The 27,644-nt window shown below is 47.0% G+C and overlaps 1 protein-coding gene and 1 long non-coding RNA gene across 19 annotated transcripts; one reads left to right on the top strand and one right to left on the bottom strand.

Moving 5' to 3' along the window:
* Window positions 1-6,111: 6,111 nt before the first annotated feature.
* Window positions 6,112-12,002, top strand: LOC119390631 (uncharacterized). 18 transcript variants are annotated; one of them, XM_037658240.2, is made up of 14 exons: window positions 6,112-6,343; window positions 6,425-6,601; window positions 8,213-8,261; window positions 8,330-8,416; window positions 8,482-8,646; window positions 8,712-8,876; window positions 8,942-9,106; window positions 9,172-9,336; window positions 9,402-9,566; window positions 9,632-9,796; window positions 9,862-10,026; window positions 10,092-10,256; window positions 10,322-10,486; window positions 10,552-12,002. In XM_037658240.2, exons 1-14 carry the CDS (start codon window positions 6,144-6,146, stop codon window positions 10,981-10,983), a joined length of 2,430 nt encoding a protein of 809 aa, XP_037514168.2. In that variant the 5' UTR covers window positions 6,112-6,143; the 3' UTR covers window positions 10,984-12,002. The 18 variants fall into 18 exon arrangements, with proteins under 18 accessions (XP_037514168.2, XP_049270850.1, XP_049270847.1 ...); XM_049414893.1 differs by lacking the exon at window positions 8,482-8,646 and having other exon boundaries at window positions 6,135-6,343; XM_049414890.1 differs by lacking the exon at window positions 8,712-8,876 and having other exon boundaries at window positions 6,135-6,343.
* Window positions 12,003-13,512: 1,510 nt separating this feature from the next.
* On the bottom strand, window positions 13,513-15,420 carry LOC125758110 (uncharacterized). The gene is made up of 3 exons (XR_007415861.1): window positions 15,279-15,420; window positions 14,655-14,719; window positions 13,513-13,820 (listed from the first exon to the last, which is right to left on the bottom strand). It is a non-coding gene; the product is annotated as an uncharacterized LOC125758110 (long non-coding RNA).
* Between the last annotated feature and the right edge of the window lie 12,224 nt (window positions 15,421-27,644).

Below are 27,644 nucleotides of genomic sequence, written 5' to 3'. Positions count from 1 at the left end.
AGCGCCTGCGCATTCCTGTAAAAGTACTGCGCCAAGTCCGTAATCGCTGGCGTCTGTCTGTAACACAAAAGGTTTGTTAAGATCTGGCAACTGAAGGGAGGCGTTACTGGTGATCGCTTTCAGAAGCGTGTCGAAAGCTGCTTGTTGCTCACCGCTCCAGAGCCATTTCGCGCCTTCCTTCAGCAAGTGAGTTAGTGGTCGGGAGATGTCTGCGCACTGGGAAATGAAGTCACGATAAAAAGCAATCATTCCGAGAAACCTTTGCAAGCTCTTAGTATTCCGGGGAGGGGGGTAATCTGCAATTACCTTCAGTTTATCTGGGTTTGGTTTTAGTACGCCGTTGTCGACAACGGCGTACTCAAGATGCTCTTCAAACGTGCGCGAAAACACAGTCACATCATCAAGATACCAAAGTGCATAATTGAACTTTGCATCACCCAAGACCATATCCATCATGCGCTGATAGGAACTCGGACTATTGGAAAGACCAAAGGGCATGCGCACAAACTCAAACAAGCCTCTATGGCATGTGAATGCCGTTTTCGGGATATCATGAGGGTGAACCTCGATTTGCAGATACCCACGAGAACAGTCGATAGTGGTGAAGAACTTTGCGTTTCCCAGCGCATACGTTATGCTCGATATTGCTGGCAAAGGGTAGGAATCTCTCACCGTGACTGCGTTCAGCCTGCGGTAGTCCACACAAAGACGTGCCGTACCATCTATCTTTGGGGCCAATACCACAGGGAAGGCCCACGGACTGTCCGAGGGTCGTACGGCTCCTGTGTCGATCATTTCGTGCAGGGCTTTATCGAGAACGGCTCGCTTGTGCTGGCTCAGCGGTCTCGGGTTGCAACGCCATGGCCGGGCGTCACCGGTGTTGATGCGATGCTCTAGAACGTCGGTCTTCCCAGGACGTTCCGTAAACATTCCCGAGAACGGTGTCAGCACGGCCTCTAGCTGCTTCCGTTGGTGGTTCGTTCCCGTGAAGTCGCTGAGGGACTGCATGACTGCTGACGGCAGAGTGGTGTGCATGGCTGCCACGCCTTCCGCGTGTCTTGGTACAGGGACGAAGTCAATCTTCTCCGCAAAGGGTGTTGTCTCGGACTGTCCGTGAAGGCGATAGCCTCTTGTAGGAAAGTCGAGTGTGAACCCCTCGTCTGTAAGGAAATCTCGGCCGAGAAGCATTGGCACTGATAAGCCAGGCAAACAAACAAATCGCTGGCGCTTCGTTTTGCCATTAAAGCTTATCCGTAAACAAACGCAACCTTCAGCGTTTGATACGTGGCTTGATGCCATCCGCAACTGAACATTTGAGTTACGAAACTTAATCTTTTTATCTTTACACTTCTCAAGCAACACGTCACCGATTAACGAGATTCCTGAACCGGTATCAAGAAGAGCAGGTACGGTAATGCCCAGCGCTTTAACTTTAACAGAGGGAACGATGACTGACTCACGAGCTTGATGTTCGTCCATTACACGCTCCGGACTGCGTTCCACGTTCCTGGCATTGACGGCCGTGGGCTGCGACACACCGCCAGTGGTTATTGTCGCCGGCCGAAGCAGTTTCCCGAACTCTCTGCATTCGCGCTACGCCGCGCAAAGCATTGCCGCCTCACATGATCAGTTTGACCTCACTGGTAGCATACGACATGCGTATGTCTGCGTTGGCCATTTAACCTATCACTGAAATCACGCCTTTCGGCGGAGTGGCTCCCGGAGTACCCATAACAGGAGCGCCTGTCGCAGTCGGCTCGCGCAGGACTTGTGAACCCGGCGTATCGGGACTGGGGGTCCGACCGACTATGCTCTTGTATGGCTCGAGTAAGGAGCGAGCGCTCTGCACTATGACGCTGCTCCGCGGACACTTGCTCCCAGGGACAGCTTACCCCTGATACGGTATTCAAAGGGGCCCCACGCCGCCCTTGCTCATGTGCGAAGGGGTCCAGGGCGCGGGAGGATAGCCGTGAATGCGCCTGGGCTCGTCAGGTCGCCTGAGGGACTGGCTACGGGGGCGCGCCAAGCCAGTGACGGCTCAAGAGCAGATTGCGGCGCTGGCGGTGGCACGTAAGTGCTCTCAGCTAACAGGGCATCTTGTACACCGCGGGCCTCCCGTGCGAGGTGCTCAAGGGTTTCGAATGTGCGCCCATAAAGAAATGGCCTGAATCTGGGATGACTCTGTCGAATGACCCGAGCTACTTGGTCCCTTTCCGAGGCAGTCGGTGCTGCTCGGCGATGCAGTTCCTGCATCGTCCGGACGTACTCGAGCAAACTTTCGTCCGGATGCTAGGTTCTTAGTTCGAGCTCACGCTGGACTCGCAGCTCGTACCCAGGGGGCAGAAATTCCTCTCGGCAGCGCTTTTCAAATTCTGCCCATGTGGTGAAAGGCGTTTGTAGCCTCCACAACCGTCCTGCGGCATCCCGTAAAGCCAACGGCAGGATTCGAGCCATCACGTGCGCTTCCGAGGCACCGGTCGCTCTGACATACCCGTCTATTTCCTCTAGGAAGTCCGCCATAGATTTCGGGTCGTCGTAACCCGTGTATGTGGGTAGCGTGACCGGAGGTAGGAGCTGTGGTTCGCCGGCCCGTGTGCCCATGCGGTCCATGACCGTGTTGCACAACTCAGCGACACGCTGAAATGTGTTCAGCTGCTGTGCGAGCAGCTGGTCAGCCTGCGAAGAATCCTGAACCGTCCCAGACCGGAGCTACTTTCCGTCCGCCTCTGCCATGGGGAAAAAAAACCGCGCCACAAAAGACCACACACACGAGAATGCGCTACACGGAGAATCGACGAACAAGACAAGGGACCGGACCTACGTCCACCGTGCCATTCCTACGGGCGGGAGCAAAAACCACGTTGGGCGCCATCTGTGGGTTTCTTGGCTTGCTGCAACCCGTCCGGAGTTATGGCAAGGATGACAGAGGTCTCAAGGAACAACAGAAAAAAACATTTATTTTCGGGGCTCACGCATCGACTGCTGTCTTCGGCGGTTCCGGCCTCACTCCCCTCGGCAGTGCGCAGGCTGTCCCTTTTTAAGCCGCGCGGCGGGGGCCACGCGCACCGCCTCTGCGCAGCACGTGGCGTTCTCTCGCCAAGCTGGTGGGCGTGGTTCCCACAATGTTTAGCTTGTGTTCCACCTACTACGCACTGCTGTACAGCGGGACTGAATTAACTATTTACTTCTTGTTCATTTGGATGCCCCTCAACAAAAAGAAAGGCCGTATTCCTGCGTGATGAGTTGAAATAGCACTTTGTGCACTGTGTGCTCACATATTCATTCGCATTTCTTATTCAGCTCTCAATGATATGTAGGACAGTTTATAGGTTTACTGGGGAAAGCTACTTGGCTGACAGCGCTTTAGCGCTACGGAGACGTTTAACACGCACACGCTTGTTTTTATTCCAGTAACAGTACACAAAGGTAACTATACAGCACGGAGATTTCTTCGATTGATTACTTGCACGACAGTAATGGAACAAAGGTCCGGTTATTTCACGGGACCAAAGTACGTTTTTTCATACGAATAATGTCCGCTGCCTTCCTTCAACCTAAACAACGCAATACAAACGCTCAAGATAATGTAAAGGAAAATGATGTGGCTTCGCGTGAAATTACTACGACATGAACGTAAACTACGCCGTTTGGATTAATTTTGACCATCAGCGTTCTTTAACGCGCACCTTAATCTAAGTACACGGGTGTTTTTGTATAAATTTCGCCACAAGTTAAAATTGCTCAAGGCAACTCAGTTTTGCGATTTCCGTGTCATTTCATTTTCTGTTGTTTTTAGGGGACAATTTAAGTACCGAAGTGTTAGACGTGACTTAACAGAAATATTTCTCTCTAGCGAGACCAGGACCGTACACAACTAAAGCTCGTCGCGTAACGTATAAACAACACCTAACCACAACGCTCAAGTACATGCGAGCCCTTTTTTACCGCCGCGCCGCTAAAAGGCTATATTCACGTGAGATTTAATACTTCTCATCTTTAGGGCAACGCCAAGTGCACTTTGCAGTGCGCTTGAACCACTGAGCGGCACCTACACTGATATGACTCTCGTGAACGGAGGGTACGACGACCACACACAGCACTCTCGACAAGTGTACTCTTTGATCTTATTACAGTACATATACAGCCGATCAAGGCCAAATGCTTCTTTACATCGTGTTAGGCATACGTGCGAGCGGTTAAAGTTTCACTAACGCAACGGAACAAACCGCCTTTTGAGGACCTGCATGACGTACGCGCACATGCAAACACAACGGGGCTAGCAGACGACGCACGGAGCAATCCACACTAGGCGCGTTTCAGCCAGAAACTGCTAGGCGGCGACTCCGCTCGATCTCGCGGCCAATAGCGGGGATAGATAATAATAGACATTCTCTCATTTTCAGGACAAATTATGGCGTGCATGACAGCATCAGACTACGTGAGCAAAAAGTGATCGACTCCATAATCCAGCTTCAAGGCACTTCAGCTAGGCTGCGCGAAATACCGGTTTTTGTTAGTTTTAAACACGAATTAAAAATATAAACCCTACTCACAACGCGAAAAGGATGCCAGAATCTGTCACTATATATAACTCTTTTAATTTTTACCAGGATCTAATCACACGTTGTGATCAGCTGTCGGTCCCTTCAAGCAAGCAAGCTTATTATTTTGCAGTGTGTAGGTGCACAGTTGTATTTTGCACACAGTGACTGTTTGCCGGATCCTTTCGTGACCTGTCCATATTATTGCGATAGCAATTATCTCGACACTCTCGGCGGATTTCAGCCTTCGCCGTCATATTCCGTATATGTTTCAGCAGTGGGCCAAGTAGTGCTCCACCTACATGATCTCCAGGCTAAGTCGCTTGTGAGCAGTAGATAAGAATGTTCTTGTTCCATTCTACTAATCTGCAAAATACACCTATGCCATCCTCTTCTATGTCACAGGAATCTTCAATTTAAACTGGCCCTTTATTTACTTATGTAGTACCTCTAAGGCTTGCAATGCCCACAGGGAGGTGACGCCGATGATATGTTCGCCGAACCAAACCACTTTATTTTCGAATAGGCAGCAAGGTAAATATAACTGGTAGCGAAGCTTTCATAGAAGCCCATACGTTCAGAAGATGGCGGCTCATCAGCTGCTCATGGGGCTTAGCGCCATCTGTGTGAAGAGGGAACACTTCCGGCGGAACGAAAAATAAAGCGGATGTGACGCAACATTCGGCATTTCAGTGACGTCATTTTGTTGGCCCTAGCGCGAAATTTGATCTAAAAATTGTTTTCGTAGGCCCCTGATCGCTAAGGAGTCGCGTTAAGGCAAGCTGACGAGTCCAGGACTAATGCGCTGCAAGTCAACGCCAGCTAAACTAATATCGACTCATAACTAGACAGTGGTGTTTAAGTGTACCGCCGTTTAATTCGCCTTGGTTTTACTAGGAAACTTATCCTTGGAAATTTTATTCGGCGTTCGTGGCATCTTTTGCAGTCGGATTAAAGCAACCAGCAGCGTACTCCTCATATTTGCAGCGTTGCTTATTTGCTTCGCACATACGCAGGTTCTTAAAGTGCACATTGCTTGTGTACTTCAGTTCTATCAAGAAGAAATGACGCCTAGTCACGCCAAAATTATGATATTTCAGTTTTATTCAATGGTCTCAATAACGCAATTTTATTACACTGCACACAATTAGCACCAACTGTGGTAGTATGTACAAAAAGTGACGGGACACTACGTGCACTATGTTTTGCCTTATGCTCCGATAAATTACTGTTACGTGAATGTATACAGGAATTCGAATCGTAGAGCGATGCATAACTTGGCGATATGCTCACCGATAGCAGGAATAAAAGTAGGCACTGCGTGTTCACGAAGGAAGCCGGGCTGCAGAAATACCGATTCACGAAAATTCAGCGAGTACAGTATTCCGAACGTTATCGGTTTAGCGGTTTCTTATCTAGAGGTCGCCAGGCGTACGTGTGTTGCTATGGGGAACCTGCGCTGGAGCACGGCCGGTCTAGAGGCGCGCGCTCGCTCCTTGCGAGCGCGCGCCTCCAGACCGGCCGTGGCTGGAGTTTCCGCGGACAGGGTGCGCCGCCCTGTCGGGCACGGCCGGAAACAGTCGGGCATACAAACAAGCACAAATGGCTGCTAACGTGAACCGCGCTGTAGTGGGCGATGATAAAAGGAAGAAAAAGAAGCTTCGAGGCCGGCGATATTGCTGCGTTTATAAATGTCATAACCAAGAAGGCTTTGACAGCATCGTGTCCTTTTATACATTCCCTTCACGACCGGACGAAAAAGAGCGGCGGCAGCGTTGGATACAGGCTGTTCGGCGCGCTGGGTAAGTGCGCTGTTTACTCTAAGCTTTGGCAAAGAAAAGGGAAGGTGAGGCTTCAACATTCGCGCTTTATTCATTCTACAGGCCTGACGGAGAATCTTGGCAACCAAATTCAAACACCAGAATTTGCAGCCGGCACTTCTCAGGGAATGCAAGGAGCAATATCATGCACCACCCTGCATACGTGCCGACTATTTTTCCGTCAGCATACCGCCGCACGGTTCCTTGCGACCCTTCGGCCCCGACAGAGCGTTTTCAGCGGTGGGTTTTTCTTTAACTTTCGTATTGTCGTTGAGGTTTGCGCTCAATTGTAGTGGTATTACATAGAGATATCGTGCCGCACGGCGTGCGCGGAGTCCTCTCCGACGCTCGTGAGCCAGATGGAAATTAGCTCTGGGCGCGTTCATTTATTCGGTTAACGGGTGTCGACAAACAGCCGATTTTATACAGTCATCATGCACCCTTGACAGCCCTCTGGTATCGCCCTATCAAAAGCGGGGCGTCGCTCTGGCCGCTAACACAATCGCTGCCTGAATAAGTCCCTAGGTACGCATTGAATTCGAAAGCTGGAAAGCTGTTGCGCTAGAAACGTTTGTGTACAATGTCTTCGGAGAACGCGTCATTCGAATTCAAGTCAGCAAAAATATAGAGTCCCTCACGAGGAATGTGTGTACTGTATGACAGATAATGATGTCGTAAATAAATTACCGAATGCATTTTCCAGTTTTATATCTAAAGAACAGCTGATATGAGGTCTTGAATACTGACGAAATTCTTCCTTTAAACACAGCCTACCGTATACGTGTCGAGCTCTCAAAACACCGCTGCTGCTTCTTCCCGTGCCCCTTTCACTTACCTCTTTTTCGTTTCTCTGTGCTTTGGTTTTAGATAGGGGTGTGCGAATATCAACTTTTTCGAATACGAATCGAATACGAATATCCACCTTCGAATATCGAATATCAAAGGAAAAATGCCTCCACAGTAACGATATTATATTTAACATGTAGCTATTTGAAGAAAAAAAAAACATTAACAGCCTCACTGGCAACACAACATACATTGCTATATCCGGAACACAATGTCCATGCTAGCACAATGCACATCACAACACAAGCAAATATCACGGAACAATGAAAGTAATGACTACATGCTATCATGAAGAAATATGAGTTGCTCCACATGATCAGGCAGCAGCCGCTCCCTTGTAACAGAGGCAACCCCCCCCCCCCCCCCAGCCACTGAAAAGGCACGCTCGCTTGGAACAGAAGTGGCTGGTATAGGGAGTTACATGGGGCAAAGCTTTGCCAGAATGGGGTATCTGAAGGTGCCTACAGTCCGCCACCAGTCCCGTGGGTCACTGTCTTTCTTCAGAAGTGGTCCCGCATAGTGAACGAGTGGTAGTGCGGCACGTTACGGCCGCATAATATTGAAAATGTACGGTTACATGATCGCCAACAGCGCTGCACGTCGGAGATGCACCAGCAATAAATCATACGTATTAGGGCACTCGTCGCAGGCAGAAATCGTGCCTCCGTGTACTTAAGATGTTTATCGCTCCTCTCGGCAACGTTTTTAGCGATACAAACGCAGCAGAAATGTGGAAGACGAGTTATCTTATGCATGCAATCGAATCGCATATTCGAATTTTTCGAATATTCGAAGTTATCGAATATTCGAAACTTTTCAAATACACGATTTTTGAATCGAATACGAATATTTCGAATGTAATATTCGATGAATATTCGAAACTTTCGAATATTCGCACACCCCTAGTTTTAGGAAAATGCATTTCATAGTTTATTGGTTTCGGCACTCTAGTCGCACTTGCAATATCGTTAAAAGCTGTGTAATTTCAATGTTTTGCCCTACCAGATGGCAAAAGAGACCACGGGACCAAACAAAGTCGCCCTCAGAAGAAAAGGCAAGTTGGTAGTTATGGTTGATGTAGTCTAGAGATTCTACAGTACAGCATTATCTCGTTATATACAGGTCAAGGACACCACTACTTCGACTGGAGCCTCTCATCAGCTGCAACTATGCCCTGACCTGACAGATGAGAGTATTAGCTTGGAGCTGGTATGTTCACTTTTTCATAGAGCTTTGTTCATTTTTGGTCCTCATTTGTAACTTGTGACTTTCAGGTTGAGTCCACTGATGATCAGCAAGGTGAATTGTTGCATCCTACTGTGGAAGAAGAGTGCCAGCACGAAGATGCAGCCACATCGGACACCACTACTTCGACTGGAGCCTCTCATCAGCTGCAACTATGCCCTGACCTGACAGATGAGAGTATTAGCTTGGAGCTGGTATGTTCACTTTTTCATAGAGCTTTGTTCATTTTTGGTCCTCATTTGTAACTTGTGACTTTCAGGTTGAGTCCACTGATGATCAGCAAGGTGAATTTTTGCATCCTACTGTGGAAGAAGAGTGCCAGCACGAAGATGCAGCCACATCGGACACCACTAGTTCGACTGGAGCCTTTTATCAGCTGCAACTATGCCCTGACCTGACAGATGAGAGTATTAGCTTGGAGCTGGTATGTTCACTTTTTCATAGAGCTTTGTTCATTTTTGGTCCTCATTTGTAACTTGTGACTTTCAGGTTGAGTCCACTGATGATCAGCAAGGTGAATTGTTGCATCCTACTGTGGAAGAAGAGTGCCAGCACGAAGATGCAGCCACATCGGACACCACTACTTCGACTGGAGCCTCTCATCAGCTGCAACTATGCCCTGACCTGACAGATGAGAGTATTAGCTTGGAGCTGGTATGTTCACTTTTTCATAGAGCTTTGTTCATTTTTGGTCCTCATTTGTAACTTGTGACTTTCAGGTTGAGTCCACTGATGATCAGCAAGGTGAATTGTTGCATCCTACTGTGGAAGAAGAGTGCCAGCACGAAGATGCAGCCACATCGGACACCACTACTTCGACTGGAGCCTCTCATCAGCTGCAACTATGCCCTGACCTGACAGATGAGAGTATTAGCTTGGAGCTGGTATGTTCACTTTTTCATAGAGCTTTGTTCATTTTTGGTCCTCATTTGTAACTTGTGACTTTCAGGTTGAGTCCACTGATGATCAGCAAGGTGAATTGTTGCATCCTACTGTGGAAGAAGAGTGCCAGCACGAAGATGCAGCCACATCGGACACCACTAGTTCGACTGGAGCCTCTCATCAGCTGCAACTATGCCCTGACCTGACAGATGAGAGTATTAGCTTGGAGCTGGTATGTTCACTTTTTCATAGAGCTTTGTTCATTTTTGGTCCTCATTTGTAACTTGTGACTTTCAGGTTGAGTCCACTGATGATCAGCAAGGTGAATTGTTGCATCCTACTGTGGAAGAAGAGTGCCAGCACGAAGATGCAGCCACATCGGACACCACTAGTTCGACTGGAGCCTCTCATCAGCTGCAACTATGCCCTGACCTGACAGATGAGAGTATTAGCTTGGAGCTGGTATGTTCACTTTTTCATAGAGCTTTGTTCATTTTTGGTCCTCATTTGTAACTTGTGACTTTCAGGTTGAGTCCACTGATGATCAGCAAGGTGAATTGTTGCATGCTACTGTGGAAGAAGGGTGCCAGCACGAAGATGCAGCCACATCGGACACCACTAGTTCGACTGGAGCCTCTCATCAGCTGCAACTATGCCCTGACCTGACAGATGAGAGTATTAGCTTGGAGCTGGTATGTTCACTTTTTCATAGAACTTTGTTCGTTTTTGGTCCTCATTTGTAACTTGTGACTTTCAGGTTGAGTCCACTGATGATCAGCAAGGTGAATTGTTGCATGCTACTGTGGAAGAAGGGTGCCAGCACGAAGATGCAGCCACATCGGACACCACTAGTTCGACTGGAGCCTCTCATCAGCTGCAACTATGCCCTGACCTGACAGATGAGAGTATTAGCTTGGAGCTGGTATGTTCACTTTTTCATAGAGCTTTGTTCATTTTTGGTCCTCATTTGTAACTTGTGACTTTCAGGTTGAGTCCACTGATGATCAGCAAGGTGAATTGTTGCATCCTACTGTGGAAGAAGAGTGCCAGCACGAAGATGCAGCCACATCGGACACCACTAGTTCGACTGGAGCCTCTCATCAGCTGCAACTATGCCCTGACCTGACAGATGAGAGTATTAGCTTGGAGCTGGTATGTTCACTTTTTCATAGAGCTTTGTTCATTTTTGGTCCTCATTTGTAACTTGTGACTTTCAGGTTGAGTCCACTGATGATCAGCAAGGTGAATTGTTGCATCCTACTGTGGAAGAAGAGTGCCAGCACGAAGATGCAGCCACATCGTGTTCTACCACATCAGCGGAGAGACTTCCATCTCTGCTACACCATGCTGTGGGGCCAAGTGCTAGAGTGTGTTTTTCGGGGGCCTTCGACACAGTGTCTTTGACACCTGGGGCAGTGAGGGACCTTGGTGGAGTTTGCGACAATGTTTTCGCAATGCTGTTAGGTCTGCTGCGTGAAGTGAGGGATAAGACAACTGATGTAAGCCTTCCCAACAAAGTTTTAATATTTCTACTCAAGATGAAACATGGTTTGCCCTTCAGTGCCATTGCAGTACTTTTTGGCATTCATGACACAACAGTGTCACGAATTTTTCATGCTGTTTTGGGCACACTGGCAACTGCAACGTGAAAGTGGATTTACAAGCCACAGATGCACGTTATTAAGGACACACGTCCAGAGTGCTTTAAATTAAATTATCCAGAGTGCACAGTCATCGTCGACTGTACCGAAGTGCGCACATAAACGCCATTAGAAGTCAGACAACAACATGTTCTGTTCTCCACGTACAAAAATGGCTTCACCTTGAAATTTTTGGTAGCAATCGCCCCCTCTGGCTTTATTGTGTTCAAGTCTAAATCCTATCGTGGACGTTGCTCAGACACACAAATTGTGCTGGAGTCGGGATTCCTCGACATAATTTGTCAGAATGATGTTATTCTTGCTGACAAAGGTTTCCCAGGAATACTGGCAGGTGTGGTAGGCAAAAGTGCTGCACTGATCATGCCCCCTTTCTCTACAGGCAGTCGGCCTTTCACACCTCAGGAACTGAAACAAACGTACAATGTTGCACAAGTACGTATCCATGTGGAGAGAGTTATACAGCGCATAAAAATACATGGAATTTTCGTAAACCGTGTTCCTATCAGTTTGATTCCTGCCATGAGTGGCATTTTCCATATGTGCTGTGTTTTGGCAAATCTGCAAAGTTCAATAATTCAAGGTGGTGGAAAGTAAGTGGCTTCATTTTCAGTGACATTCATGAACACAAGCAGCAAGCAGAAATTTTTGCTAAACTGCACTGTTGAGTCTTGCCAATGGGTTTTACTTTTATCTTTGGTTCTTGCTTGGCTGATGTCGCAGTAATCTCACTGTGTGGTTTGTATATACTCTAGAATGTATTCACATCGAAGTCTTCATGCTGGATTATGCTCTCAGTGCTATTAAACTTAACTATTCTTTGTATATAGGTTTAAGCTTTTCTTGTTCTTTGCATTTGTGTGCAGTGTTTATCATTTTTACTTTTACCTAGCGTGGCTTCCTAAGAAACGTGTTTTTTGTATCCAGCTCTAACACTGTGTGGGTGCAAGTATAATGAAATTCACAACAGTGACCCTTAACAAAACATAATAAAACGTTTATTCTATGAACACTGGGGTGATCACTCAATGGTATGTGCAAAGGTGTATCCGAAGAATACATGCCGAAATTCCGAAATGTAAAAATATCTTTCATGGGTATCACATACGTTAGGACATACACAGGTTAAGCATGACCAGTTAGGTGGGAGTAAAAACAATGCGACATTGCACAGCTTATGGCTGTCCATTTGACATGAGTATCACACACGTTATGAAACATTGGTTGCAGTGGCAGAGTCAAGCGCTGACCAGTCAAAAACAAAAAGACAACAACTATTCGGTCTCGCTTTGTGTTCCTTGTTCACAAATTTGTTATTAATGTCCCCGTAGAAGGACCGAAACCTCTTTGTGTTTTTAGTGATTCGATAACGCTTGATTTTTCCACCATGAACTTTCCTGACCCGACAGGTTTCCATCGAACTTTGAACTTCATTTCAATACATTGGCTAAGCGTTACTAGTTAAGTAGAAGTAAAAACAATACAACATTGCAGTTTTCTTTTCGCACTATGCTTCCTTGCAGCTGTGCATATGGCATGAGTATCACATGCGCTAGGATATACATTGGTTAAGCTCGACTAGTTAAATAGAAACAAAAACAGCGCAACATCGCACAGTTTTCTTTGCACAATTTGCATCCTCCCAGCTGTGCATTTGTCACTAGTATCACATATGTTAGGACAGACACAGGTTAAGCATGACTAGTTAGGTGGAAGTAAAAACAATGCAATATCGCACAGCTTATGGCTGTCCATTTGGCATGAGTACTACGCACGTTATGATACATTGGTTATGGTGGCAGTCAAGCGCTGACCAGTCGTTAAAAACACAAAGGCAACAACGATTCGGTCTCGCTTTGTGGACCTTGTTCACAAATTTGTTATTAATGTCCCCGTGGAAGGACCGAAACCTCTTTGTGCTTTTAGTGATTTGTTAACGCTCGATTTTTCCACCATGAGCTTTCCTGACCCGACAGGTTTCCATTGAACTCTGAACTTCATTTCAATACATTGGCTAAGCGTGAGTAGTTAAGTAGGAGTAAAAACAATACAACATGGCAGTTTTCTTTTTGCACTGTGCTTCCTTCCAGCCGTGCATTTGGCATTAGTATCACATGAGCTAGGATATACATTAGTTAAGCTCGACTAGTTAAGTAGAAACAAAAACAGCGCAACATCGCACAGTTTTCTTTGCACAATTTGCATCCTCCCAGCTGTGCATTTTTCACGAGTATCACATGCGTTAGGATGTACATTGGTTGCATTCTATTTCATGAGCTCTTTCATGTAAAATGAATAAAAAAAGCTTTCCAGTTTTGGAATGTTCGCACTAAGAAAAGCTTCATCCGAGGGGCGTAGCCAGCAATTTTTTTCGGCGGGGGGGGTTCAACCATACTTTATGTATGTTTGTGCGTGTGTTTGTATGTGTGCGTGTATATATAGGCCAGCAAAATCGAAAAATTTCGGGGGGGGGGGGGGGGGGGTTCAACACCCCCCCCAGGCTACGCCCCTGCTTCATCCCGCTCAACGACAACAATGATACTCTGTTTCCTACTGTAAACAAAAAAGAAGCATTCCTTTGTGTTGGTGACATACATGGCAATTTGCACCTGGCAGTAATACTGGTGGCTGCGAGCAACTTTCAAGTGACCATCCTCGTAAATAATGTAGTTCACATAACTCTGCTGTGACACAGGGTCAATCATAGTATCATCTCGCCTTGAATAAGGACACTTGATTTCTAGCAATTTCACATCACTACCAGCTTCAAAATGCCTGTTGGGACTTGCGCATAGCCAAGGCTGGAATGGACTGATGACGAGGCCTACCTGCACAACAAACATGCAGCACGGTTTATTTTTGCTTAATGAAAATTAAGCCGCATCCCTTACTTAGTATCTTCAATTGCTTACGCGTAGCAGAGGGTAGTGGGTTACATTAATTCAAGCCGAATATAATGAAATGTGTGGCATTACATAATATTGGCAATGAATTACAAATGTAGAAACCAATGTGTAATCAGGTACAATTTTTAAAGGCACCCTAAAGGCATATGTTCATAAGCCTGCACAAATTGGTGTGAAGTCACGAGTTGGACAGCCACTGATTTTGCGGACGGAGAATGTGGCCAAGAACACGAGACAAACAGGCCTTCCCTGCCTTTGTTTAGGTTGTAAACAAGTATATAAATAAAATGAAACACGGTATAAGTGGGAAATTATAAATGCTAGTGAAATATTGAGAAAAATATACAGAAATACTGCAGGCATCGCAGCACGTGTAAAAAGAAGGGTGGTCAGGAAGGATCGTCAATAGTGGACTTTTCTTCAATGTCAGAACTGATCAGTTCCAATCTTGAAGAAGACAAGTCTACTTTACGAAACGTGAGCTCGAGCACACACCTCCTGTTTACGGATTTTTGATCGCAAGCTTCCATCTTCCCTTCTTGCCGTTCTTTTAGATTACTAATGCAAATTAAACATGCTATACACTGCTGGTTGATGGAAGATGCCTAAATTAGTGAGCTTCAATATTAGCAGACCCAATGTTGGAGCGTTAGTGGCCAGGAGCACCAATAATGTATGAAATTACGTAAAAGGTGGGTTGGGGTTTTGGAGTGTACAGAAGCTTCGGGGCACTATTCCTGTGATTTTGCAACAAACCTGTGTCACAGCAGTGCCAACTTTCCTCTCAAAGTCCCTCCTGGCCTCCGGTTCCATGGCAGTACCTATTGGAAGGCAAGATGCGTAGAGAAATTTGTTAGTTCGTTAGCAGCTACATCGTTGCACAGTTAATAAAATTTGAAACTTTGGTGTGATGTGTAGCAAAAGTGCATCTTAAAACTGTTAGTATCATGGCTGAGAGTAACAGTACCTGTTGTTGGGCTAGTCGATAAATCTGTGGTATCAAGACTAAAAATATGACTACAAGAGAATACATACAAAAGCCGGGTTTTTTGTCATGTGTCTTATTTATGCTAGTGTTGACAGGTTGAGAGATAACCTCAAGAGAGGCACAGCCACTGCTTTAGGTGGGGGGATAAAGCATATGGAGACCGCATACACTCATGGCACGCGGCTAGGCTAGCCCCAGGGCCTGATTAAGCAGAATTTTGGCGAGCTTGAGCTTAAGTGAGGCCTTGTGAAGAAAGAAAAAACTATGCTCGCACGTATGCCAGGTTGTCTTTATTACTGTCTGTTATATCGAAGACGGAAGTAGGTGTTAGCATTATTTATGCATATATTTATTGATTAGCGTATTTAGTGATAAAAATAGCAGTGCCTCACCATACAAGATAGCTGGTACACGAGGAACCTTTGACCTCTGCAGTTGCTCTGCAAGCGTCTCGAACGACTTCTTCCTGGTTATGACACGGTGGGCAACGGAGCTCGAGATTCTGAGAGACCTCTCCTTGTGCCATCTGCAAAGCCAGCATAGTGTATCTTAGAAGAAAAGTGTGCATGCATATTAGGAGCAGCTGCTCAAAGAGCGTTGTTACAAACCGACTGCAGTTCCCTTGAGTCATTGTCTCGGTAGCTATTATGCGAGCTTCAGCTTCGGTGCACGTGATGTTCTTGGAAAAGTATTCACGCTCATTATCACTGAGATCGGCAGCAATGCAGTCAGTAATATTGCGTGTGGCAGGAACATGGCTTGTGGCTGTTATTGTGTACAGGGGCATACTGACATCCCATTTCACTACCTGCTCCACAAAGCACAGGTCTGCATTTAGAGCAGCCTGCGACACTAACTCTGACACCACGTCATGGACTACCATTTCAACTTCTCCCGTGAGTTGACTCCTCAGTGTTCTGTGCAGTGCACATTTTATATCTGGGAAGTGCTTGAGAGCATATTCTGGAGACTGCTGTCGCGGTCGCTTGCCCCCTATATATGTTGGCTGGTAGTCTGCAAAACAACATTTTTTTATACTTTAAGCTGGTATTCATGTGAAAAACACAAACAAGTATGTAAGAGCTTAATTTGAGCTGGACTTTCCACATTCAGAGAGAGAGAGAGAGAATTTATATGCAGAAAGGCAGAGAGTCGGCCTGAGCTAGTTTGCTCTGGCCTGCTACTCTACACTGGGGAGGGGGGACAGGGAAGCGAAAGAGTGATGAATGACGATGGTAAGGTAGGGAGATGAGAATACAGTCCTGTTACGCTGGAGCAAAACATATTCCAACAATGATCACACACATAGGCGTGCGCAGGGTTCGCCTTCAGAGGGGCGAAGGTTCATCGCGGCGACCCCCCCCCTGTTAAGTCAATGTATGGGGCAGACTTTGCGCCCCCCTCTTCTTAGGTGACTAGGGGGGGGGGGGGCTGCCACCTTTTGCGCACGCCTATGATCACACAAACTTCATCTCAGCAACGCATGGTACAGGCATTTGTTATGCTTACTTCCAAAAAGTTCCTCGATGGGCTCTTCTTTCGAGGAGTCAGGCTTGGTCGACGGCCGACCCCATGCATGCGGGCGGTGTGTTGACGGTGAATCGGCGTCATTTATTCTCAGCACGACCGCCGCAACGTGCTTGCAGGTCCCACACACGCCAGCCTTGCACGTGCACGTTGACTTTACAAGCTGACGATTCGCACTCAGCTTAAAAAAAAATAACACGAGCAATTAGTGAGTGCATACTGTTCAAAACAAGGTGAAAAAGAAGCGCGGAATGAAACATCTTCTGAACCTTAGGTAACATCGTACTAAGTGTGATATTCTCGATGAAAACAGCTGCCACTTAACAGTAGACGACCTCAGTGATCCACTAATTTTATTTGAAAGCGAACACTTACATGTGCAGGCTGTGTCACATTAGCGCTCCGCGTTTTCGGAAGTGTGAAACAGCCTGCACATTTACACTGCAGGCTGCGACGAGCTTTGCGAAATCTAACAACTTACCTGTAACTTCACGTCGTATGAGGCTTGCTTTACTTGAGAATGGCATTTTGCTGAAACTTCTGACCCGCTGTTGGTGCCAAAAACAGTCTCCTCGACGTCGAAGACGTATTTTGCAGTGCAAAGCTTCCGTCCTTTTGACAGCGCAGCCGCACGAAAGTAGTCGTCAGCGTACACAACACTGCTGAATCCGTAGCGAAGTATCACCGGCGGCATTGCGGCCCCTGCGACGCCAAACTACAAAACAATTCACAAAAGCAAGAACGCACTGCTGTTCAGCGCACGTTTCCACTACTCCTCCAAGCCGCGCGGTAACTAGTTGTACTACTGTGCGCTTCTTAGCCAGCTCGTCAGATATTTATTATTTGTTTGTCATTTAAGTATCAGGTGCCAGACTTTGATTCTATGCTCTCATTTCCAGTTTTTTATAGCAAGGGGCTGAGACAGGGATGTCCTTTGTCCCCGCTGTTATTCATGCTGTACATGGTGAATATGGAAAAAGCGCTAGAAGGTAGCAACTTTGGTTTTAATCTGTCACACAAACAGGGCGGCGTGATGATTGAGCAGAAGCTTCCAGGATTATTTTATGCTGACAATATTGTCTTATTTGCTGACAGTCGAGAGGATATACAGCAGCTGGCGGATATATGCGGAAGGGAAGGGGAAGCTCTAGGACTAGGATTTAGTGTAACAAAATGTGGATTGATGGTATTCAATGACCCTTGTGATCAGGCGGTGTCAATACAGGGTCAAGAAATACCGAGGGTGAGCGAATACAAGTACCTCGGAGTATGGATAAATGAGGGTGACAGGTACATGGAGGCATAGGCGTGCGCAGGGGGGGGGGGGGGGGCAAGGGGGCGAGAATGGGGGGCGCAAAGTCAGCCCTATACATTGTAGGGGGGGCGAGAAGAGGGGCGCAAGGCAGCCGCATACATTGACATAATAGGGAGGGGGGCGCTGCGACGAACCTTCGCCCCCCCTGAAGGGGAACCCTGCGCACGCTTATGCATGGAGGTACAGGAAAAAGCCTCAGCAGCAAAAGGAAAGAGGAATGCTGCAATAATGAAGCACAGAGCATTGTGGGGATACAATAGGTACGAGGTGCTTCGAGGTCTGTGGAAAGGTGTAATGGTTCCGGGGCTTACTTTTGGGAACTCAGTGGTGTGTATGAGGGCAGAGGTGCAATCGGGAATGGATATAAATCAAAGGACTGTGGGACGCCTCGCGTTGGGTGCTCACGGGAAGACGACAAATGAGGCTGTAAAGGGCGATATGGGATGGGCAGGTTTTGAGGCGAGGGAGGCTCAGAGCAAAATAAGGTTCGAAGAAAGGCTAAGGAATATGAAGGAGAGTAGATGGGCAGAGAAGGTGTTCCGTTACTTGTATAGGAAGAGCGTGGACACACGGTGGAGAAAAAGAACTAGGAGGCTCACTAGTAAATATACGGCGGGTAGTGTAAGCAGTATGTCAACAAAGAGCGTTAAGCGAAAAGTCAGAGAGGCGGAGAGGATTTACTGGATGGCAGCTATGGAGAAAAACCGGCTTTGAGTAACTACCGAAAGGGCAAAAATGAAATAAGGAGGGAGGCATTTTACGACAATTCAATGGGAAGCGCTTTACTGTTTGAAGCGAGATCGGGTTGCCTTAGAACGGGTAGTTATAAAGCGAGATTCAGTAAAGAAGAACAACAATGCACGTGCTGCGGGGAAGATCAGGAAACGGCGGAGCATGTTCTGATTGAATGTGGAGACATCCACCCAGGTGTACGTTTGGGCACGAGCCTACATGACGCCTTGGGTTTTAGAGACAATGGAAAGCTGAACACACCCGCGATTGAAATAAGTAAGAGACGGTTAGAGTATTGGTGGCAGAAAACTAGAGCGAAAGGACAAAAATAAATATTGGAAAAAAATAAGGACATTCTGCCGTAAAGGGCAGAGAACGAGAGAACGGAGCTGAAAACTTAAGTTCTTTTTTTTTTCTTCTGGAGTAAAATAGTTTTAATTGAAGTAAAGACACTAGGCCAACGCTAAGAAAAAAAGAGTGAAGTTTTGGTTTTTGTTCTTGTTTTCTATTTTTTTCGAGCCTGGTGGCACACTTGCCACCGCCCCGTTATAAAGGGGACGCTCATAGCATCCATCCATCCATCCATCCATCCATGGATGCTATGAGCGTCCCCTTTATAACGGGGCGGTGACATGTCTGCCACCAGACTCGAAGGAGAAAAAAAAGAAAGAAAAAAAAAACTTCCTTGTTTCATGTTCTCCTAATGCCTTATCTACATTGATTAAATCTATGTTATTATACCAAAAAATATAAATTCACGGTCCATCTCTCTGCCTCTTAAGGCAGAATGACCTTTTTTTCCCCCAATTATTTAGTTTTGTACTTTATCTCTACTTTTCTGCCACCAATACTCTAACCGTCTCTTACTTATTTCTATCGCGGACAGCGTTTGTGTCAGTTTTAGGCGCGCCACCTGGGCAGGGCTGGTCGCCCATTGCGTCCTTGCACAGCTCATGGTTCCCGCGGGTACCGAAGCAAGCACTCGGCGGCAAATGTTATCCGCATCGTCCCGTTGTCAGTTGGGCACAGTCATGAACACGTTCACCAACGATGAAACGCACTTGACAACTCCGAGCACAGCAAAAATTAATTTCTCATGACAATAATTCAGAGAAGGCGTTCAAATGCGGAGCACCAAAACACATGAGGGACGTGTCGTCGCAGACTAACTTTACGAGCACGCCTTTTCAGACACGGCAAGGGCTGCACTGAACAACAATATGGCGTGTACGTCTCTTGAGAGGGCGCAAAGAAAATTGTTTTTTCGTAATAATTAGACACTGTCATAAAATCTTTTCACATTGATTCTACGTAATATTGTTCGGGAAAAAATACGTCACCTGTGAAACATTAAGATTGCTTCACCCTTGAATAAAACTTGGTTTTTCGCTACTAGTGTTCGTTCCCTCCACACCTAGTCGCGCTTCAATCGCTGCACCCATAACTCTCCATGCTGATGTTGCTGGCAATGGGTTCTGAACCGCTTTTCGTCCGAAGCTTCGCGACCTACTTGGATCGAACTTGTAGGCAGCGCACAAAAGGGCAACAAATACGCACACGTAAATGATGCAAACACAAGCGCTGTACTGCAACTGGTGATTTATTGTCGAAAGACCCGGCTTATGTATGTGAACGCGCACATGCGCTATGACAGCAGTGAATACGAGGAGGACCAGAAGAAAACACGAAGAAAGCACAACAAAAAAACAACAAAAAAACACGTGGTTCTGATAAAATTTTTGTTGTTGCCCTTTTGTGCGCTGCCTAGTCGAAAATCATGACTCGCCAACTAGCCCATCAGTACATAATAAACCACTTGCTCCACTGAATGAGCAAAGTTGAAAACCGTCGCATGTTATGAACCCAAAAGAGCTGCGGACTGAAACTGCATGAAAACAAGGCAACATGAGTTACGGCGCCTCCATTCATGGTGCTAATATTGTCTGTTTTGCGACATTGCGCACGCATATGTGCAACGAAAAGCAAGACTCGGCACGGTGCAACGAATTTCAGTCACCGCTATGCATTCTCTCAAGAACAATCTCTTAAGACTGGTCTATTACCAGCATTCTCATAACATGCGCCTTTTCTCGCCAGTCGAGATCGTTTGCAGATATCAGCTGTGTCGGCAACATATTTCTTGAAGAATTGCTAAGAAAATAAGCAAGAGATGATTGTGTTCAGCGCTGCTGCCTCTATGGCTGATCATGCTTCTTGCTGATAAGTGGTGACAAGAAAAACACTATATCGGGTGCCGATGCACGACACGTGCGGCAATACGAAAATACGCCACCATGCTGGCTGCGTAGAGGCGCTAAAATAGTGTGCACGGCAATGTTCCTCCATGCAACAAATCAGCGTTATACTCTCCCTCTTAGCCACTCCAAAGGCGAGGAGATGGTTGAGTGCGCCCTTTCACCTGATGCCGCTGTCGGAAAGTGCGCTGCTCCACTTCAGCGGCCGCTCTTAGTCGCATGGGTCGCAATTAAAAAAAAAAAGTCTATTGCAAAAATCGTGCACAAAAACCATGTTCAACTCAACCATGTGGCTACTGACCTTTGCAGATATTTCAAATTATCGCTATTTTCACTGTTGCAGCTGTGAAACTTCATTATATTGAAACCATGGATGAACATGTTTTAATAGTACGGAGTTTCAAAATGCCTGGTGTTCTATGGGCATGGAGTTGTGAAAACTGAAATATTTCTGCTCATCGAGAATTTCGTTAGATCGAGGTTTAACTTCAATCGATTCACAAATCGAATCACTTGCAATGCTATAGTTTGATTTCTATTCGAGTATTTGCACACCCCAACTAGTAAGATTAGAATGCTTTGGAAAAAAGTTGCACAATGTGAACACGAAATTCAAAACAAAGCCCTGAAGGAAAGCGATACAAAATGGATTGTGATTGAATTTCCATCTAGACACATAGAACAAAACAATACCAGCCTCTATTTCAACAAGGTTTGTTGCGTAGACCCTTTCTTCCTTGATAATGTGTGCAGTATGCTAAGACATGCTTGTAAAATTTGTCTCATACAGCAAAGACTCGCACTCGGTCAGCTGTATCTCTAAATGAAAGCAAGCGAGCAATTTTAATACATTGTCCACAAGGAGTGATTGCAGCCGTGGAGTCAGTTTTGTTAGGCCTTGCGGACTGCTCACTGTGAAGAATGTACTGAGGCGACGCAAGCTATCGTGCTCCTCTGTAGGGCCACCTACAATATCGCGAATCCTGATTTTACAAGCTCCAAAAGAAGTTGAGGAGCTGCATGGTTCTACCTGACAGGGCCAAACCGTCCTTGGTGTAGGATCTTATCCTTGCTGACAAGTGATTGGACATCGGAGCTGGTCAAAGCCTTCAGGCGCACGAATCAGCTCTCCATCATTAGCCGCTCTACAGTTTGCATAGGAACACCCTTAGCAGATGTCATCAGCTCCTTCACTCACCCAAGATTAGATTCCAATGCTGAACATGAATGCGCCCAAAGGGGACCCTGCTGGGCAACACTCTCGGGCAAATGCAGGAGCTGATGCACATTATAGGTAATATGTGATACTGAAAAAAGAAACTGGACATGCACTACAAATTTTACGAGACAATCCGTGCTTGTAGAGACATCTACGGTGCTGACAATATCCTGCAAGAGCAATGACCCACCTGGAACGAGTAATCCAAAGTGGATTGAAAACTTGGCATCTAAGAGTTCGTCCATTCGTGACGGCGCAAAGCAGCCACTGCTGCCACTCACTCGCCTTTCAGTATTTCCTTAACAAAAGCGAGCGTTGCAGCCTGAGGAAATTGGCAGGGGGCTTGACACTGTAAAGTCTCTTATCGAGGATGGTGAGGTGTCTCGGATCACCGATGTAGTACTTCTCCCCTACTCTTTGCAAGAACAACTTGGTGAACTGACGTGTTACGTCTAGCAGCACGCAGTGCGCATAGTCAGGTGTGAATCCCAGAACTAGATTAAGATTAGGAAGATTCATGAAGGGACACAGCCATGCCAAGCTGTGCTGCCTTCTTCGTGTGCTTCACCATTTTGTCGTGTCTTTCCTTTGCTGCCTCTTCCATAGTATGTCTTACTTCTACTGTGCACAAAAGCAAAAAAATGAATACTCTGTTTGAACAGCGCTGCTGTTGCAAAGGCGGCCGAAGCAGCGAAGGAAACTATAGCGTGCTTCAAGTGTCGAGCTGTGACACTTGATAGTTCGCGCTCATCTTCTGTTTGTTCGTTTAGCGGCGTCCCTTGAGCTCGATTGACTTTCGTACGCTCCGTAACATGAGCGCGGACATCACGGTGAAAGCTTGAAACATTCCTCTTCCCCTCACCACGAGAAAACCGCGCGAGCAGACAGCGGAAGGGCAAGGTTCTCCCTGCGCAAATATAAGAAGAAGCGAGCGAGCTCGCCGACGACTTTTAAATGCGCCCGTCGCGCTCCTAGCGCCATCTCGCTGGTAATGAAGAAACGCTTATTATCGCCTGCCGTCTCTGAGTCCGTCCAGCGCTAAAGGGTGTGTATATAACGCTCGCCGTTAGCTACGTGGAGGATCTGCGTTTCGTGGCGTAGTGGTTAGCGCCACTCGCTGCGGAGCAAGAGGTCCCTGGTTCGATTCCGCGCTTTAAAAGCACCCGAGTTTAAAAGACAGATATCACTTGACAAAACAAAATCTTCAATGATCTGCCCTCTTTGATCAGTTTTCTCACTACCCCAAAGAGTAGAATGAGCGTTAAAATCTCCTACTAAAATAAATGGCTTTAGTAACTGTTCTATTAGATTTCCTAGGTTTTTCGTGGTAAAATGGGTGTGGGGTGGAATATAGAGAGAACAAATGGTGATGGTTTTGTAAGATAAAATGGTGACGGCTACGGCCTCGAAAGACGTGTTTAGTTGGACATCTCGGGGAGGAGTGCCGCCCTGAACGGCAATAGCTACACCTCCCGAAAGTCGGCTACAGCCTTCGCGGTCCCTTCGGGAAACTGTAAACCCCTTAAGGACTTGTTTATGTTTTGCGACTAGGTTAGTTTCTTGAAAACATAATGCTATTGGTGAGTACTTGTTTATGATGTCTTTTATGTCACCTAAATTATGTAGTAGCCCTCTGCAGTTCCAGTGAACGATGAAAACCATGATGGAGAAAAAAAAAGAGATAATAATATCTGGGGTTTAACGTCCCAAAACCACCATATGATTATGAGAGACGCCGTAGTGGAGGGCTCCGGAAATTTCGACCACCTGGGGTTCTTTAACGTGCACCTAAATCTAAGTACACGGGCCTCAAACATTTTCGCCTCCATCGAAAATGCAGCCGCCGCGGCCGGGATTCGATCCCGCGACCTTCGGGTCAGCAGTCGAGCGCCATAACCACTATACCACCGTGGCGGGGCGAAAAAAAAAAGAGACCAAATATACAGTTGTAAAGTGTTCCGTTATTTAAAATGTATAGGTGACATATGTTGAGCAGTTGTATAGCATACAGGAGCGATAACCATTTGAGTTAGCGCTTTTTGCTGAAGGCTCTGGATGATCGAGAATTCGGCGCTGAGACCCGGGCCTCAGGCCGTGACATTCGATTGATTTTAGGGCCCTGGGAGACCGGAGTCTGGGGACCCTTTGACGTGGATGTAGCAGCAGACGCTGCTTCCACCAAGGGGGCGCTTGGAGTCACCACGGGACCACTGCGTGTGGTCGAGGTGGGCTCCTGGGGCCTCTGTGGCGCTGCCCCCGCGTGCGCCACATCGGCATAACTCCTGCGGAAAAGGTATGACAGGCGTTTTCGTGCTTCGTGGAATGATATTTTTTCTTTGACGGTCAGAGCGATGACTTCCTTTTCTTTTTTCCATGAGGGGCATGAGCGGGAATACGCTGGGTGATCACCCTTGCAGATGACAGAAAGTGGCGATGAAGTGCAGTTTTCGGTTTTGTGGTCGTTTTCGCTACATTTTGCACATGTTTCTTTTCCCCTGCACGAGTGGGATGCTTGTCCGAACCTTTGGCATTTAAAACACCGTCTGGGATTTGGAATCTAGGGCCTGACATTTATTTTGACGTACCCTGCCTCAAGAGAGGTGGGCAATTCACTAGTTCCAAAGGTTAGTATCACATGTTTTGTAGGGACTTCCTGGTCGTTGCGCCGGATAACTATTCGCTGTACCTTTATGACATTTTGGTCCTGGAAGCCTTCGATGAGTTCTTCGTCGCTTAGACCCAAGAAATATTCTTCGGATATTACTCCCCTCCTTGTGTTTAGGGATCTGTGTGCGGAAATTGTTATGGTTGTGTCACCAATGCGGTTGAGTTCAGAGAGTTTCGGCACTTGGTCTTTGTCGGCAAGTTCGAGGAGTAGGTCACCACTTGACATTTTAGAAGCTTTGTACGTGGGCCCGATCTTTTGCTTTAGGCACTTTGCCACCAAAAACCGGGATAGCTTTCTTACTGGTGTTCCTTCACTGTGAATTACGTAGTATTTGGGATATGATACTTTGGTCTGTGTTGAGAAATGATAAGTTGCCTCGGTGCGGCCTCTTTTGCGAGACCGATCAAAAAGAGTGGATGCTTGAGACGCCATAAAAAGATGAATGTGTTCGGCGACAGCGCCGACCGCCCACCACGGAGCCCAACAAGGACTTGTCAAACAAGCCTGCACGGCGCCAGCCGTACGCTGTCACTATAACCCAATATAAATATATCTAAGGTTGGATACCTACACAAGGTTAACCCTTGCCGCCAGGATATATGGGAATAAATGGAAGGGAGAAGAAGACAGGACAGTTTGAAAGTGAGAGAGAAAGACGCAGATGTGAGTAGAGAGGGACAGGCAAAGGCGACTGCCGATTTCCCCAGGGTGGGTCAGCCCAGGGGTGCCGTCTGCGTGAAGCGGGGCCAAAGGGGTGTGTTGCCTTCGCCGGGGGGCTTTAAAGGTCCAAACACCCGGCGTCGGCTCAACCCCCAGGATCCCCTTTTCACCGGACACGCCAAAGCCACGCACGGCTAGGCGTGGGAGGGGGTCAAAACCCCCCCGTTAGCTCGGATCCGTGGTGTCGCTACACACCAAACGCCTGCTTGCGCAGACGCCCCTGCGGGAAATTTGTAGCTTTGTGTCTGGTAATCCTGATATTCAATCATAAATGCTACAACGTATCATATAACTAATGCTGGCATAGTTAATTGTGACCATTTTAGCGTCACTTTCAAACGGCTGCCTAAGATCGTAAGCAACTATAGTTGGATACAACTTGAAAAGAGAGGAGAAACCCCACCCAGACGACCGAAGCGCGGCAGCCGATCGCCTCCGCGACTAAAAAAATAGTCCTGCTCATGCACGCGCAGATGTTCTCTGAAGGCAGAGCCACTGGCCATCCCGCTCATGACGTCAGTCCCGAGTGCGCGCCCACTGATGCAGGCTTGTGTTCATCCGCCTTTGAGGAGGAAATGCCATTGACTTCTAAAGTTGTATCCGACTCTAGTGCCTGACCGTGGGGGAGCACCTAAGGTCACATGCGCCCAAGCTGTGGTGACATTGAAAGTGCAGTTTTCAAATAGGGGCTTCGCACACAGTAAGGAATGAAACAATGTGGTTGCTTCGGTATGAGTTATGCCTGTTAAATGTGTGTCCCCTCACGAAAAAGTAAAGCATTCCTGGTCTAAGCAGCCATAACTACCTTGAGAGCAGCCCGACAACAAAGCGAGAGGGGTGAGTAAAAAAGGCCCATGCCGGCTGCCAGTCATGGTATTATGTACGCCCCGCAAGTGGCATCGACTATACTCGCTTCACTCGAGGAACGTCACAAAGAGTGGCAATGTCGCGAGGCGCTGCCAAGTAATATGAGCACTCACGCTTACTCTAAAACCAAATTAAAATATGTTAAAGGCAATGTACACCACTAATAATAGGTCACAAGTGCCCATGTATACAGGACAATCAAACAACTCAGACATGTCAAAGTTTAGTTTTGATGTCAGGGGTTCTTTGATAAGAACTGCTTGAGAAGGCCGGTTTCAGGAATGACGACAACCCTGACAGCGAGGAATTGTTCGACCTGAATGATGGGCCGTAGGACCAGTCAGTGTGGCTTTGATTCAAGGAGGCATTCAAGCAGAGAGCTTCCCTGACTTAGTCACAATTGACAATCGTGTTGTCGACACCGAGCAACAGACAGACAAGGAGGTGCGAGCCATGGCTGAAGATCGTGCTAAGCTTTCATTCGATGGCTATCAAGAAAATGAGCCGCCTCCCGTGAAGGTAACTTCACTGCGAGTGATTGAACATAATAAAGAAGTGAAGGAGTACTTTCAGCAGCAGGAAGACTGCAGTCACGTTTTGAGTGTTGCCACTGTGAAATACAGCTCAGCGACTACATCTGCTCTGAAAGTGACCCGCAATCTCTTATCACCAAGTCCAGGACTTCAGGTCACTCACAGACCAATTATCTTTGGTCGATTGCAACCCGCACAGGTTATGATCCCGTAGAATTTATTATGCCCATGATGGCGTGGGTACAAGCAGCAGCACACCACATGAACCTCTCCCACCAAACTAGGAAGTCACATGCATCACTATGTGGACCTTTATTTTTTTTTTTTAAAGCACGAACTTTAGCAGTTTCTGGTAAAACACAAATGTTCTCTGTGAATGAGGAACTGACGGTCTTTGTTTTTGTTTTATTGCGATAGCAATTATATGGACAGTCTCGGCTGGATTTTGCCGTCGCCGTCGCCGTCATGCACCGTATATGTATAGGTATGTATATATATATAAAAGCCCCAAAGAAAAATAATTTAGAAAAATGCTTCCGAAGCGCGGAATCGAACCAGGGACCTCTTGCTCCGCAGCGAGTGGCGCTAGCCACTACGCCACGGAACGCAGGTCCTCCACGTAGCTAACGGCGAGCGTTATATACACACCCTTTACTGCTGGACGGACTCAGAGATGGCCGGCGCTTATAAGCGTTTCTTCATTACCAGCGAGATGGCGCTAGGAGCGCGACGGGCGCATTTAAAAGTCGTCGGCGAGCTCGCTCGCTTCTTCTTATATTTGCGCAAGGAGAACCTTGGCCTTCCGCTGTCTGCTCGCGCGATTTTCTCATGGTAAGGGGAAGAGGGATGTTTCAAGCTTTCACCGTGATGTCCGCGCTCTTGTTACAGAGCGCCGCTAAACGAACAAACAGAAGATGAGCGC

The sequence above is a fragment of the Rhipicephalus sanguineus genome, chromosome 4 (assembly GCF_013339695.2).
Source record: "Rhipicephalus sanguineus isolate Rsan-2018 chromosome 4, BIME_Rsan_1.4, whole genome shotgun sequence".
Taxonomy (NCBI): Eukaryota; Metazoa; Arthropoda; class Arachnida; order Ixodida; family Ixodidae; genus Rhipicephalus; species Rhipicephalus sanguineus.
The sequence above is the reverse complement of the archived record's forward strand: the minus strand, read 5'-3'. Positions and strand labels throughout refer to the sequence as shown.

Bases quoted from the DNA above. Each gene is read 5' to 3' on its own strand.
- LOC119390631 (XM_037658240.2), top strand. From the start codon at position 6,144: ATGGCTGCTAACGTGAACCGCGCTGTAGTGGGCGATGATAAAAGGAAG. The intron at 8,262-8,329 runs GCAAGTTGGTAG...CGTTATATACAG, and splicing joins AGTCGCCCTCAGAAGAAAAG to GTCAAGGACACCACTACTTC. The intron at 9,797-9,861 runs GTATGTTCACTT...TGTGACTTTCAG, and splicing joins AGAGTATTAGCTTGGAGCTG to GTTGAGTCCACTGATGATCA.